Genomic DNA, 14,973 nt, shown 5'->3' with positions numbered 1-14,973 from the left:
TACTTCTTGGCATGAGCATACGAAGCCTAATCATTTGGCTGGCTGTTGTGTCCTGCTGACTGCTCTGTTCTGGTACCTGTGCCAACTTCGTGTCCAGAAGACAACTGAGGGCACCAGGAACCCTGAGACCTAGGGACATCATAAAGTGACTTTGGAGATGGTATCCTTGGCTCTCTTGGGAACAAATATCACTCATTTGTTACCTCCCACCACACCCATCGTCCCCAGCAGAAAGCAACCAGACTGGGTCTCCTGCTGTACTAATGTATTCCATCTTTCAAAAAGAAAGACATGATTTTAATATTACTTAACAATATGTTAAAAAAGTAGCCAGGCAGGCCTCCGTGTTAATACGGTTGTACGCTCTAGAACAGACTTGATGGTGTGAGTACTGGGTGGGTTTCTTGTTTTTAACGTTCTCATTCTGCAAGGGGTCTTACACAAGCTGGCTACAAGTCAGGGGGTCAAACACAAACAGCGCAACGTGTACACTCGGAAACAGTAGATTGTGAAAGAGTACAAAGGAGGCCTGCCCGCCCAGCCCGCCTTGGGTGGGACACAGGGCACATGGGAGCTGAGGGATGGCTGACACCCCGGCGGGGACAGATGACAGGACAGGGCGAGATGCAGAGGCGACAGAGCCACGTGGATGATGCAAACTCGTCTCTGGCCACGGCCCAGGCCTCTGAGACCGTGGTGGTGGAGGAATTGGCGGGAACTACTGTTCCATTCCGACAGCACAGAGCTACAATCAAAGAAGTCTCACTCACAGACTACACGCACACAAGCTAACAACGCAGGTCGAGCAGCAAGTTCTCGGTCTGGGGGGTCTCAGGCCACGGCATCCCACCCTACACACCCTGGGTGGGTACCGAAGCTCTGGGGAGCCACCGAAGGGCTTGGTTCTTGAGTGGCGCAGCCCAGCTGCCTCCCATATATCCCTCTCCAGGCAGTCCTCATTCAGTGGGCAGCAAAGGTGGCTTTCTTCAAGCTAAAGTTGGACCAGTTGATGGACAGTCTTTGTCGGTTCTGTCTAGCAGAGTCCAAGCAGAACCTGGTGAAACAAAACAGCAAATTGTCACAGGACAGAGCCTCAACCCAGTCTAGCAACCACCACGCCAACCTCTGACTCTTGCTAACAATTCACTGGAGAGGCTCAGTGAGGTCTGAGGTCAAGTCTCTGTGCTTGGAGGAGTGGTCCCACTTTCAGGACACTGGCCAAGCGGCTTGTGTATCTTCTGATGCTTTCTGTCACTTGATACTGTGTTCAGGGGAAAGCCAAGATAGTGTAGGAAAAGCAGTGCTTAGTGTAGAAGGACAGAGTGGACCAAGCATCACTGAAGGAAAGCTCTTTTCATGGGACCATCTAAGAGCAGCTGACATCAGTTACTATTCTGCCTGAACAAAGGGCTAAGGGACTGCTACTTCCCTATCCCAGAGGCTCCTAAGGACTGATGTAGATTCTGATGCTCTGTCTAAGCCACTACTCAAGTCATAGCCTGCTGCCCAGCAGGAGGTTGAAACTGTTGGGCAGCATCAGGCCAAAAGATACCACACAAGAGGCAGGACTCCAGGCAGTCCTGCAGCAGGTCTTCCTGTGATACATACCTCACAGTCTTGGTCAACAGCACGAACTCACTCAAAACAACAAATATGTTCTGGGAAAGAAGTCACAAGCTGGCTCAGCCTCCACAGCACCTATGACTCTCAGGAAGGTACTTTGGTCACTGTGGCTGGGGATGCAGAAGAGTCACAACTAGGGTCACAGGCAGATGCCACTTGACTGGGACCTTGTGCCACAAGACATGCTAGGAAGAGCAGGCTGCTAAGCTTAAGGATGAGGTTGCCAGGAGCCAACACTTCTGTAACTATTACAAAACTTCTGTAACTGACCAGAAAGTGCTACAAGCTTTATTAGGCCCTATAGTCTATGGCAATCTGGCACCCTGCTTCAATAACACACAGGGACCCATGACTACATAGACTCAGCTGATGTCTCTGATGTTCCTGTGAATGAAATTCAAAGTCTGTCTAATTTTTGTGTGTCCAAAAATATTTGTTCCCCAACTGCTTCAATGTGCATAGTCTCTTAGCTCAGCAGTCACACAGGACCAAGGGCAGGCTGGGTATGGCCCACAGCCTGTATCAAATGGAATGAATCAAAGGCAACAGCTAAGCCCATGTGTAATGTTGAGGTTTTGGCCTGTCTTAAACCTATTCACAAAATAAGAACTTACAAGACAGATTACAATATTCTAGTCCTCCGCTCTAAGAAGGCATGTCCTTTGTACATGAAGGCCTCCAAACTTGAACCACCTGCCAACTCTGTGCTCTGAGCCACAAACACTGGAAGCTAATCTGAAAAAGATCACCCTTTGGGGATGGAGAGACGGCCCAGTGATTAATGCATAACTGCTCTTCCAGAGGACCCACATTTGGTTCCCAATACCCATTCTGGGTGGTTCACAACTTCCTGTAACTCCAACTCCAAGGATATGCTCTTCTATCCGCTGGGAGCATTCCCACATGTGTACACACGTATCAAAAATTAAAAAAAAAGGACCACCCTTTGCCCCGTTTCTCAGGCAACGATGGTCAATTTGTATATAAATGATGGAAAGAGTATTTTCTTTGTTTAAAGACTCCTGCATAATTTCTTATTCTCTCCATGCCAGCTCTGATTTGGGGAGCAGAAATTATAATGAAACCTAAAATGATAGTTTTCAAGTGGTTTGAATGTTTGTGTTTAACCTGTGGTCCAATCATTCAACCAGATACCTGCGGCTGCCCAGCTATGTGCTGTACATTTTGTGGCCTGTGTTCAGATAAAGAACAAATCTCTGCCAGGGAAAGGCTGTGCCATTTCAGCTCCAGAATCCAAACTCGTTTCCCCTGGAGCTAACTTTCTACACCTCTACTATCTTCTGTCCAGTTGTCTCCAACATGTATGGGCTCTATCCTAGGTCCCTTTCCTTACTTTGCAGTAAGAATGCTCTAACCTCAGCACTTGGGAGGCAGAGGCAGGCAGATCTCTGTGAGTTTGATGCTAGCCTGGTTTACAGAGCTAGTTCTATGACAGCCAAGGCTACATAGAGAAACTGTCTTGAAAAACCAAAAAGAAAAGAGGCAGGGGCATCTCACTCCTTAAACAGGCTGGAGAGATGGTTCAGAGGTTAAGAGCACTGGCTGCTCTTCCAAAGGACTCAGGTTCAATTCCTAGCACCCACATGGCAGCTCACAACTGTCTATAACTCCAGTGCCAGGGGACCTGATACCTTCACACAGACACATGGACACCAATGCACATAAAATAAAAATAAATCTTAAAAAAAAAAAAGATGCCCCAAATCACTCAGGGAACAAGTTCTTTCCAAGGCAAAGCTTATCAGAGGCTCAAGAGCACACAACACAAGCTGCTTCCCAAAAGCCCCCCAGACCCAGCAAGTGGATAGCCCCACCCACATCCAAGATCCATCTAATCGGGTTTGCTATCACTGGACCCCATCCTGCATGCACCACACACATGTATATATAGGGTACCAGGATGCAGAAACCCTAGTGAATGCCCCAATGAAGCCCTTGCTGTCCTGACATCTGAGGTGGGGCCTCATCATACTTGGCAGCTTTAAGGACCTCTGTGTGCATACTCAGCGGTGGTCTGGCTGTATTGTTTGAGCATCTGCATGCTGAATCATACTGAGTACTTTTTTTTATTTTAACCTTATTGTTTCTTCTATTCAATGTTATGGCTGAGCTTCCTCCACCAGGCAAGTCTGTTCAGTTGTTTGGCTGTTAGGTCTTAGAGAGAATAGGCAGATGATACTACATAAGTGGTTCTTGCTACCTTCTGTGCTACATGGAAGGTACTTCCTTCATACTGGGAACTGTTAAGAGCTGCCTGGCCCTGCCTCATTCCCTCAAACCCCTGCTTTGTGTTTACTGCCCACACATACACTGTGGGATTGTGTTGGCTTCTAATTGGTTTGTTTTACAGTGTTCTATAATCTTCCTTTAAAATTTCTTTTAAATCAGTATACAAATGGTTTTACTCTGACATCTTCACAGGTGAATTAATTATTCTGCTAATATTTAGTTCCACCTTTTTTCAAATGTCATTGTTTCATTCCTCTTCATAACTCCTGACTCCAACCTGCATGATGTTCTGGTAAATATTATTTTCCCTCACTTCCTTTAAGACAAATTCTTGCTACTAAAGTAGTATCATTTACCAGGCTCTTATTTTATCTTATTTTGAGACGGGATCTAGCTTTGTTGCCCAGACTTAAGTCAAGTGAGCCCCCTGACTCAGCCTCCTAGTAGAAGGAACTGTAGGTACCATACCTCTGCACCCAGGTTATGGCTCAAATATAAGAAACCTTTCCCTATTCTGAGTTCAGAAACATTTATTTTCTTCCAAATAAAAAGGTCCTATTTTGCAGGGAGTTAGTGCTGAGAAACAAACCCAGGTTGTTCTGCATTACACCTGTATCCCAGCCAAAAGTTTGCTTTTGACATTTAACATCTTAACCCCTGGGCTGGAGAGATAGCTCAGTGGTTAAGAGCACTGGCTGCTCTTCCAGAGGACCCAGGTTCAATTCCCAGCACCTACAAGGCAGCTCACAACTGTCTGTAGTTCCAGGGGATCTGACACCCTTACACCAATGCACATAAAATATATATAAAACCTTAACCCATGAGGCACTGGCCTTTCAAATGGTATGGGAGGGTGGTGGTGGAGCACGCCTTTAATCTCAGCACTCAAGAAACAGAAGCAGGAGGATCTCTGAGAATTCAAAGCTAGCCTGGTCTACAGGAAAGCCAGGGCTACACAGAGAAATCCTGTCTCATTAAAAAAAGAAAGACCTGGCCGGGCGGTGGTGGCGCACGCCTTTAATATCAGCACTTGGGGGGCAGAGCCAGCCTGGTCTACAGAGCAAGATCCAGGACAGGCACCAAAACTACAGAGAAACCCTGTCTAGAAAAACAAAACAAAACAAAAAAAACCAAACAAACAAACAAAAAAAAAAAAAGGAAAAAAAAAAAAAAGAAAAGAAGAAAAGAAAAAAGACCTAACAACAGAATGGTGTGGAATGGGTATCCAATCTAATTTCAGTTTTTCCTTTTGGATGAACAACTTCGCAGCCCCATCTATGAAGACCTTCACTTCTAAAGCAATCTGCCAATCCATCTTGTGTCTCACACCAAGCCCAGTGCTTTCATGAACCTGTTTCTGGGCTTTTTCTTCTGTACGGCCATCAAACGTCTTAATGGAAGGCTTCTACAACTCTAAATTGGGTAGGGAAAGTAGGTTCCTTTTTGTAAAATGTAGCACACACGAATGACTGCAACGCATAACGACACTAGGATGCAAAAGCCCTACTGACAGCCTCAGTGCAGCCCCTGCTGTCCTGACAACTGAAAGTCAGGCACACACTCCATCAGCCACCAAGCTACAGGTCATGGCAACCAACCCCCAATACTTCCTTGGCCTCAGTCCTTCCTTCTTCTCTCAGAAGCATCTTGGCTTTTCATAGCAGTAACTTCCTTGTGTTTTTTACAGTTTTAAAACATACATTTCCTCCTGTGAACATTTTATTTCTTGAGTTATAGCCTTCAACTCACCATGTACTTGACAATGACCTTGAATTCTCCTGTCTCTACATCTCAAGTGCTGGGATTATAGGTATGCATCTCCTTCATGTCTGGTTTTATGCAGTGCTGGGGACTGAATCCAGAGACTGAATTATACTCCTTGTACCCAACAATTTAAAAACCTCCTTTACTGTTGAGCCATGGTTCATGAAAAGTACATGGCCAGCTGGTATGGAAATTATCAGTACCAACACATGGCTCTGTCCTTGTGGGTTACCTCAGTCAAGACTCAGTGACACACCTTTTCCTGCCCTGTACGGCCAAGCCTCATCTTGCCTCAGCACCAAGAAATAGTGATAAAGGTCTGTCAGTGGATGAATGCACAAGTAATCTGGCAACATGTGTCTTATGCTACCTGGTCGCTTTGTATGCTGCTGTGGAAAACCTTCCTTGGTGCTGCACTGCAGACAGCTGTTCTTAATCTGGAGTGGAATTCTACTGGAGGGACATAAAGTTTTTGCTGATCACAAACAAAATGAACAGAAAGGCATGTGTGTGAGGCCACATGGGCTGGCAACCATTTCTTAGGCAGATGCCTAGAAGCAGAGCTGCTGCATTTCTGGTGGGCACATTACACTAAGCACTCCCATTCTGTTTGCTTTTAAACTTTAAATAGATAGCATTTCACATATATCCATCTGTGTCTGTCTCCACCAGGGGCTGCTGAATTCTGCTCCTTGGTGCTACTGCACAACCTCCTCTCCATGACTCAGCCACAATTTATTCTAACATGCTTTAGAAATGCAAGTTTCATGACTGTAATGCCTAATCTTGGTTGACTGTATTTAGAATCAACTAAACTCCAAGCAGCTGGGTACTCCCATGAGAGATTTTCTTGATTGGTTTATTTGAGGTAGGAAGACCCACGCTAAGTCTGGGCCATACTTTTTAGTGGACATAAGAGGAGGAAAACTGCTTTTTACCTGCTTGCTCTCACTCTGGCTAGCAAGTCCATCTATCTTGTTGCTAAAGCATTTCTTTGCTGGTAAGAGAACTCAATTCTTCAGGACTGCAACATAGACTGCAGACTAGCAGTTCTCTAGGAATCCTCTGAGGCTCTAGTACCATATTGGGACTGCGGAGACATCCAGTTTTGTGGCCTTTCTGTTGGCAGACAGCCATTGTTGGATTAGCAGCACCACAGCCTGTAAGCCACTCATATAAATCTTCTCTTTATATCCATATCCATTCTATCAGTTCTGTTCCTCTAAAGAACTCTAATACACTGATCATTCTTGGAATTTAAGCCTACAGATAAAATCTGGGAAATTCAATAGCTTTATGATGTTAACTTTTCCTGTCTTTAAACAGGATCTGTGGGTAAGGTCTTCATTTTTTTTTTTTTTTTTTAAATTTATGTGTATGTGTGTTTTGTCTGCATGTTTTTATGTGCACTACATGAATGCCTGGTGCCCAAGTAGGCTGGAAGAGGTCACTGGATCCTCTGGAAATGGAGTTATAGATAGCTGTGAACCACAATATGAGGGCTGGGAAATGAACTCAGGTCCTCTCCAAGAGTAACAAATGCTTTTAACTGCTGAGCCATCTCTCCAGCTCCAGTGAGGTCTTTTCGTTTGTTTGTTTTCCTTTTTAGACATTTTTCTTTCCTTCCTTCCTTCTTTCTTATATATGTGTGTCAAGGTCCCAGTGTGGAAGTCAGAGGAAGACTTGTAGGAGTTGGTTCTCTCTTTCTCCCATGTGGGTTCTAGGAATTGAATTCAGGTTGTCAGACTTGGCAGCAAGTGCCTTTACCTGCTTAGTCATCTAGCTGGCCCCCTTTATAGTGTTTTTCTTTAAAAAGCTCCCTAGATTTCTGTGTATAAATCTTGTATAACCTCTGATAGCGTCAACCATGGGTACTGCAGTGAACTGGGTACTACTGGAAATGCTATCTGCCCCACCCTTCCCTATCTGTCCTCTTTTTGTTTTTTGGGGGGAACCTAGGACCTCACACAGCTTAAGTAGGTTCCCTACCAATGAGATAAATCCCCAGCCTGTAAATGCTGGATCTATTTAAACACCTTCAAACTACTGATGGTGTAGAGAAAAACAAGTTAATGTCTATACTGACCCATATGGCGTAGAGAAAAACAAGTTAACGTCTATACTGACCCATATGGCTAGCCCTTGTGATGTGTTCTTTCACATTTACTCTGTAGACAAAAGATAATCTATAAAATAGCTTTACTCCCTCCTCGAAACTTGTTCAGCCTTCGGTTACTTTTCTTCTGTACTGCCTAGGAATCACAGCTGAAGGCTGAGAGCAATGTGGAAAAACACAGTACCTTCATTTTATACATGTTTCTTCCTTCCCAGGCAGGGAACTGTTTCCTACAGATTTTTTTTTTTTTTTTTTTTTTTTGGTCCTTTCTCTTTGTCAGGGTTTTCTAGAGGAACAGAACTGAAAGAATGTGTAATTATGTGTGTGTGTATGGATATGGATATTTATCTATGTTTTTTATTAGAGTGACTTACAGGCTGTGGTCCAGCTAGTTCAACAATGGCTGTCTACCAGTGCAAAGTCCAAGAATCCAGTTCAGTCCACAAGGCTGGATGTCTCAGCTGGTCTTCATTATACACCAGAATCCTGAAGAAGTAGACTCTAATGCCAGTGAAGGAATGGACTTGCCAGTGAGAGCAAGAGCAAGCAGACAAAGGGTTTCCTTCTTCCAAGTCCTTATATAATAGGCTGCCAGCAGAAGGTGTGGCCCAGATTAATAGTGGATTTTCCCACCTCAGAAGATCCAGATTAGAAGTGGGTCTTCCCACTTCAAATGATTAAGAAAACAATCTCTCACAGATGTACCCATATACTTTGATTTTAGTTAATTCCACATGTAGTCAAGCTGACAACCAAGAGTAGCCATCACACTCAACTAGTACAACACTTTACCAGTTGGATGTTTCTTCACTAGTCAATACTGCAGTTTGTTTTTTTTTTTTTTTGTTTTGTTTTGTTTTGGAGACAAGCCTATCACTACATAGCCCTGGCTGGTCTTATAATCATTGAGATCTGCCTGCCTCCACTTCCTGAATGATGGGATTAAAAAGGTCTGTGCCACAATGCCCAGCAATATTGCAGTTCTTTTTGCTTGTCTGTCACTTCCCTTTTTCTTCTGTAGTTTTTTTTGAGTTATTTATTAGAGTGATTTTGCTTTGTAGATCAGGGTGGTCTTGAATTCACTTTACAGGTGTGCAACACCATGTCTGGCTATTTCAAGTATGGCCTTATAAATAGTATGCATATAAATGTATAGACAAGCTTTTAGTATTATTTAATACACTGGTTCTCAACCTGTGGCAGGTCACGACCTCTGGTGGGAGTTCCTATAAACTCTTTCATAGGGGTTGCACAGCAAATATTCTGCATATCAGATATTCACATCACAATTTATAACAGTAGCAAAATTACAGTTATGAAGTAGTAACAAAATTATTTTATGGTTGGGGTGTCACCACAACATGAGGAACTGTATTAAAAGGTCACAGGATTAGGAAGGTTAAGAACCACTGTACTAACAGATACTTTTGTTTTGATGTATATAAATGTGCTCCATCTTATTTTCATTTAATTTTTGTTTTTTGAGGCAGAGTCTCACACTAGTCTAGGCTGACCTGCAAGTCACTATGAAGCCTAGGTTGGTTTTGAACTTAAAATGCTCCTACCTCAGCTTCCTGAATGCTGAGAATACAACTATGAGCTACTGCACCTGAGCACAAATTTTCGTTTATTTGTTGTTACTGACATATATTTGCTTACCATCTTCCATTTTTTACAAAAGATTATTTATGCACATGTGTGTTTGTGGAGGCCAGAAGAAGTCAGATCTCCTGGAACTGTAGTTACAGGAGATTGTGAGCCACTCTTATGGATATGGGGAACTGGAATTCTGGTCCTCTGGAAAAGGAGCTGGAAGTATTTTTGACTGCTGAGCCATTTCTCCAGCTTTATTTCTATTTTTCTCAAAGACTTACTTATTTTTAATTATCTGTAGGTCTATATGTCTGTGTCAGGGTATATACACACGAGTACCGATGCCCAGAGGAAAGAAGAGGACACTGGGTCTTCCAGAGCAGCTTTGAGCTACTGACATGAATGCTTAGAATTGAACTTGGTCTCTGGGCTAGAGCACTATGAGCTCTTAACGGATGAGTCATCTGTCCCTCTATCCCCTATGTCTATTTTTGGAGAAAGGTTTTCACTGTGTAATCAAGGCTAGCCTCCAATTTATTATCACCTTATCTCAGCTTTCCAGGTAGGTAGCTGGAACTACAGGAATGCATCATAATTCCTAGCTTTTAGCTTTGGCTTTAGTTCCTTGCTCTTCTGTCATCCATCTGTTCCTAGATATTTGAGGCCAGGAACATAGGCGGCTATGGGACTGGTGGTGGAGTACCTATAAACTAAGGCATGCTGGAGTCTGAGGCAGGAAGATTATGAGTTCAAGGCCTGCCTGAGAAACTTAAGATCTTGCCTTAAATGTGGGGCTGGAGAAGCAGCTTAGCAGCAGGGTATTTGTTTGGTGACCAGTCTCACACCAGCCTACATTCCTGGCCACAAGAACCTGGGGACAGACACCAGGACAACAAGGAACTTAACAGTGTTAGCTCCCCTTCCCCACCTAGGGTCAAATCCAGCAGGGGTGCTAAAGTTCAAAGTTTCAGGATGAAGAGCCGATATGTGGTCCCTCTGGAGCTCCATACTGTTCATGACATCGAAGTAGAATCCCCTGTATTGACTTTGTATCTAACAACCTTGCCCAGACACTTTAATAATTCAAGTGGGACATGGTAACGTATACTTATAATCCTACCATTAAGGAGGTAGAAGCAGTAGCTACACGGAGTTTTGAGGCCAGCCTGGACTACAGGAGACCTTGTCTTTAAAAAACAAACAAAACAAAACACTGAAAAAATAAAAAAGTCAATTAATTTGCTTACAAGCTCTTTCGGACTCTATATAAATATACTTAAGCTGCCGGGCAGTGGTGGCATATGCCTTTTAATCCCAGCATTCAGGAGGCAGAGTCAGGCAGATCTCTATGAGTTTGAGGCCAGCCTGGTCCACAGAGTGAGTTCTAGGACAGTCAGAGCTGTTACAAAGAGAAACCCTTGGTTTCAACCTTTGGTTGAAAAACCAAAAAAAAAAAAAAAAAGGGGTGTGTGTGTGTTATTTTTTTGTTCCCATAATTCATACAGTAAATGAAGCATTCTTAAATATGGTCCCAATCAGGTTAATTAGGTTTGCCACCAAAAAAGCTGCCAGTATCTTCAATGCTGCTTTTCTTCTTAAAGAAGGCTGTTAGTACGCTCAAATGCACACGTATATGAGTCATCTGCAAGGTGTTCAGGAACACAGGTGGCCAGAATCAGAAGCAGCAGGTTTGGGGAGGGTCTACGTTAAGTGAGCCTGCTGATTCAGGCCCACCAAGGGAACCACCACTATCAACACAGAGAAAAGAAAAGAATCGAGGGAGAATGAGGTGTGTAAGTAAGAGCAGGTGTATGGGTGGCATGGGGTGGGGGATAGAGCGGGGCTGTTTGCTATTTGGCTTATTCATGATATTCATCCAGGGTGACAGAAATTTCACAGGAGGGTCACAGGAACAGGAAGCCCAGATAAGCTTGGCAACCAGGAACCCAACAATGTCCTGACACGCAAGCCTCATGTTACCTTTTGAAATACTCCACCTCCCTCTCGGTCTCATCCATATCCACACTGTCCAGGTCGATGTCTTTAGGCAGGAAAACATCATCTGTCAAGTGAAGGAAAGGAGACACAGCACATTATCAGAGTGGCCATCTCACCAGAATAAACATCCCACAAAGTGTAAGGCAAGATGCCACAAAAGGCCAGGAGGGCAGACTGCTCTTGTGAATACCTACAGCCACTCACTCATCTGCAGAACTAAGCCATTACTGCTTCAGGGACCCATCAAAAAGATCCACTGGAGGGAACCCTTCACTCAGAACTTAGGCCTTCCCAAATCAAGAGTGCAGCCCTGCTTTACTTTGCAAGGCACCAGAGGGTTATTAATTGAGGGACATTCTACGTCCCAGAATCTCAGCCATGTTTGAGAATTGCAACTTTTCTCCCCTATTGTGCCCAGGTCTAACTGGACATTGAGTCCTTTCCCCAAGCTTGGCTCAAAGTTCCAAGTATGCAGTATCAACTAAAATGTAAAGGTAGAGGCAGTTCACACTTCTTTGTTAAAAGTGATGTCTCCCCAAACCATCACCCTCGTTCCGTCTATCATAGGACATTTCCACAGTGTCAAAATTAAGGCACATCTCACTTGCCTAATAGCAGCTGCCATTATGGCAACTCACGTGATTAGAGCACTGAGGACTGGGAGTGGCCCAGGAGAAGGCCTCTGGGTATCTAAACTCAGAAGGAAGGGAAAGACAAGGAAAGGCAGCCAAGGATTCACAGGAGGCTCTGGACACCTGCTCCGGGCTGTACCCCAACCAGACCCTAAAGATTCAAGCAGGAGGAACGAAAAGCACAGAAAGAAGTTGGCATGGCAGTGGAGATCTGTTATTTTAGTCATTATAGCCTGGGTGATATCAAAACCTATCTTAAGGAAAGACAAGGAAAAACAGGGCCTATGAGATGACTTATTGAGAAAAGCACTTATTGCCAAGTTCTGACTGCTTTAGATGGATGACTGCAATAATGTTGTAGGAGAGAACCAACTCCGGTAAGCCACACACTGACGTCTATACTTGCACAGTAGCATGTTAATGTGCCCCCAAAACCAGTAAATGTAAAAAGAATAATAATAAAGAATCAAAAGCAAAGACAAACCATACACACACAAACCATAAGAGACAACAGAACTCTGGCCCTGTCTGGGGAAGACATGTTGCAGGTATGTGAGGAATGTAGCTCAGCAGCCTTTTCTGAGCCTCAGGACAGGGGCAATCATAACACACACTGAGCACAGCAGTGCAGGTGCAGTACTACAGTGTCTAGCACATGCTTTCCTAAGCAGAATTAGCAGTCTCAGGCTGAGAAAGTAGCTTAGTTGAGGAGTGTTTGTGCACTATGTATCAAACTCTGGACTCAATCTCCAGTATTACTTATAAAAATTGGACATGGTGGTATAACCCTGTAATCTCCGGATTTAGAAGGTGTAGGCAGGAGGATGAGAAGTTCAAAGTCATTGCTAGATACATAAAAAGTTGAAGGCCTGCTTAAAACACATTGAGACCCTGTCTCAATAATATAAAATAAGTATTTATAAAACCTTAGTATAGGAAGTCGTATTTAGTACTGAGAACCGTTTTTCCACAGCATATTAAAATACAGATGTGACTCAAGAACTTTAAATCTAATGGAGCCCTACATTCATGTCAATGAGGAGGAATTCAGATGGCAGGGGGCATGTTGAGACTGTGGTCCACTTATCAGAGGACCAGGGCACTTACAATTACCTAAAGATGCTATATTCTGACAAAGCAGAATCAATGAAGATGAGCAAGATGAAGAGAAGGAATGGGAACAGTGAAGTAGAAAGGGTAGAACTAGCTTACCGACAGCTACAGAAAAGGAGGTGTAGTACACGCCCTGAAGGAAAACCAGGCAGGATGGGCGAGGGGATGAGGGGTCTGGGCACCGGAGTACTGAAGCAGTAACCATAAAGAATCTACCACAGTTGGAACATTTTTTCCCCCCACAAATCCACACTGAGGCTTACCTCCTTGTATAGCAGTGCTAGGAGGTGGGGCCTAGAGGGCAGAGCTTCCTCTCTCAAGGACCCAGATTATTTATCAAGAGTGCATGTTCTGGGGGCTGGAGAAATGGCTCTTATTGCCTTTCCAGGAGATGCCAGTTCAAATCCCAGCATCCATGTCAAGCAGCTCATAGATGCCTGTAACTCTAGCTTCAGGGGATCCAATGCCCTCTTCTGGCTTCTGCTGACATCAGCAGACACACACACACACACACACACACACACACACACACACACACACACACACACAAAAGGTTGTATGTATGTTCTAAAGCAGGCCATCCTTCCATCTGCCTAAGAACCCACTGTCTTTTCTTAGGACTTTCCTGTTCTTCCTAGAAGTAGCACAAGGCCCACAATAGATGCAGCTGCTGGATCTTGCACTTCTCAGCCTCTAGAACTGAGTGAAACTAAACCCCTTTCATCTTCTCCCAGATGTTGTTATAGCAACAGAAAAAAAAGATTAAGACAAACATGAGTACAAATTCTCAATTTTTCCTAAGTGCCAAATATGTTTACAAATAAAATTGTTGAAGAAAATATCATAGAGAAGAAAACAGCACATACAAAGATACTCAAAGTAATTACAAGACAGTGATAAGATTGAGGCCAACTATAGAGTTATTATAACAAATGTGTGGTGTTAACTCACTGAAAAAAATTCTTTTCTCCCCGACCCCAATCCCTGACAGGGCCCTATTATATAGCCTGGGCTAACCTTGGGAGCTGTGTGGTAGTGTATCCTTGTAGTTCTAGTTATTCAGGGGGTTAAGGCAAAAGGACTTTCAAGTTTGATGCTAACCTGGACAACTTAGCAAAATGTGCCTCGAGCCCCCACTCCCCGCAAAAAAAAAGTGGAGATGCATCTTAGTGGCAGACTGCTTCCAGTGTAAGTAATTAATGTATCACAAATATCATAAGGTAGAAATCCATCCCTATCTCAAGTTCACATGAGGCATTCACAAAAGCTGACACATACCAGCTCGAAGTCTGTGGGGATACTGGCAGATAATGGAAACTATGGAGGTGGGGACTGCAGGAAAGAAGTTAGATCACTGGGGGATACATTCTTGAAGGGCACAGTGGCTCTTTACTTCTCCCCCCACATCTCTCTGCCTCCCAGACATTGTTAAGTTGAACTGATTTTTACCTGCCATCATGTGCTGCCTCGCCACAGGCCCCAAAGCAATGGGCCTAACTGACTAGAGACTAAAATCATCAAAGCTGAGAGCAAAATAAACCTTCCCTCTTTAGAAGTTGATCATCTCAAGTACTCTGTTCTAATAATAGAAAGCTGTACATTAGGTTGCAATGGAGTTATCTAGACGTTTCAGGATAGAGAAATATCCAAACACTGTAGCCATGACTGGGCAGGAGAAGAACACTTAGAAATGAACAACAGATGGGCGGTGGTGGCGCACGCCTTTAATCCTAGCACTTAGGAGGCAGAGGCAGGCGGATCTTTGTGAGTTCCAGTCCAGCCTGGTTTACAGAGCGAGATCCAGGAAAGGCGCAAAGCTACACAGAGAAACTCTGTCTCGAAAAACAAAACAAAACAAAAAAGAAAAAAGAAATGAACAACAAA

At 43.9% G+C, this 14,973-nt stretch overlaps 1 protein-coding gene across 3 annotated transcripts in view; it reads right to left on the bottom strand.

Moving 5' to 3' along the window:
• Nucleotides 1-250: 250 nt before the first annotated feature.
• The window catches only part of Fam193a (family with sequence similarity 193 member A), a 135,461-nt gene continuing 120,738 nt past the window's right edge, over nucleotides 251-14,973 (bottom strand). For all 3 annotated transcript variants that reach the window (XM_059275715.1, XM_059275716.1, XM_059275717.1), the window contains 2 exons: nucleotides 11,327-11,408; nucleotides 251-1,054 (listed from right to left, as the gene is read on the bottom strand). In XM_059275715.1, the coding sequence (XP_059131698.1) occupies nucleotides 961-1,054; nucleotides 11,327-11,408 (176 nt within the window). In that variant the 3' untranslated portion in view covers nucleotides 251-960. The remainder of the gene's footprint in view (nucleotides 1,055-11,326; nucleotides 11,409-14,973) is intronic.

This window comes from Peromyscus eremicus, chromosome 10 (genome assembly GCF_949786415.1).
Source record: "Peromyscus eremicus chromosome 10, PerEre_H2_v1, whole genome shotgun sequence".
Classification (NCBI taxonomy): domain Eukaryota; kingdom Metazoa; phylum Chordata; class Mammalia; order Rodentia; family Cricetidae; genus Peromyscus; species Peromyscus eremicus.
The sequence above is the reverse complement of the archived record's forward strand: the minus strand, read 5'-3'. Positions and strand labels throughout refer to the sequence as shown.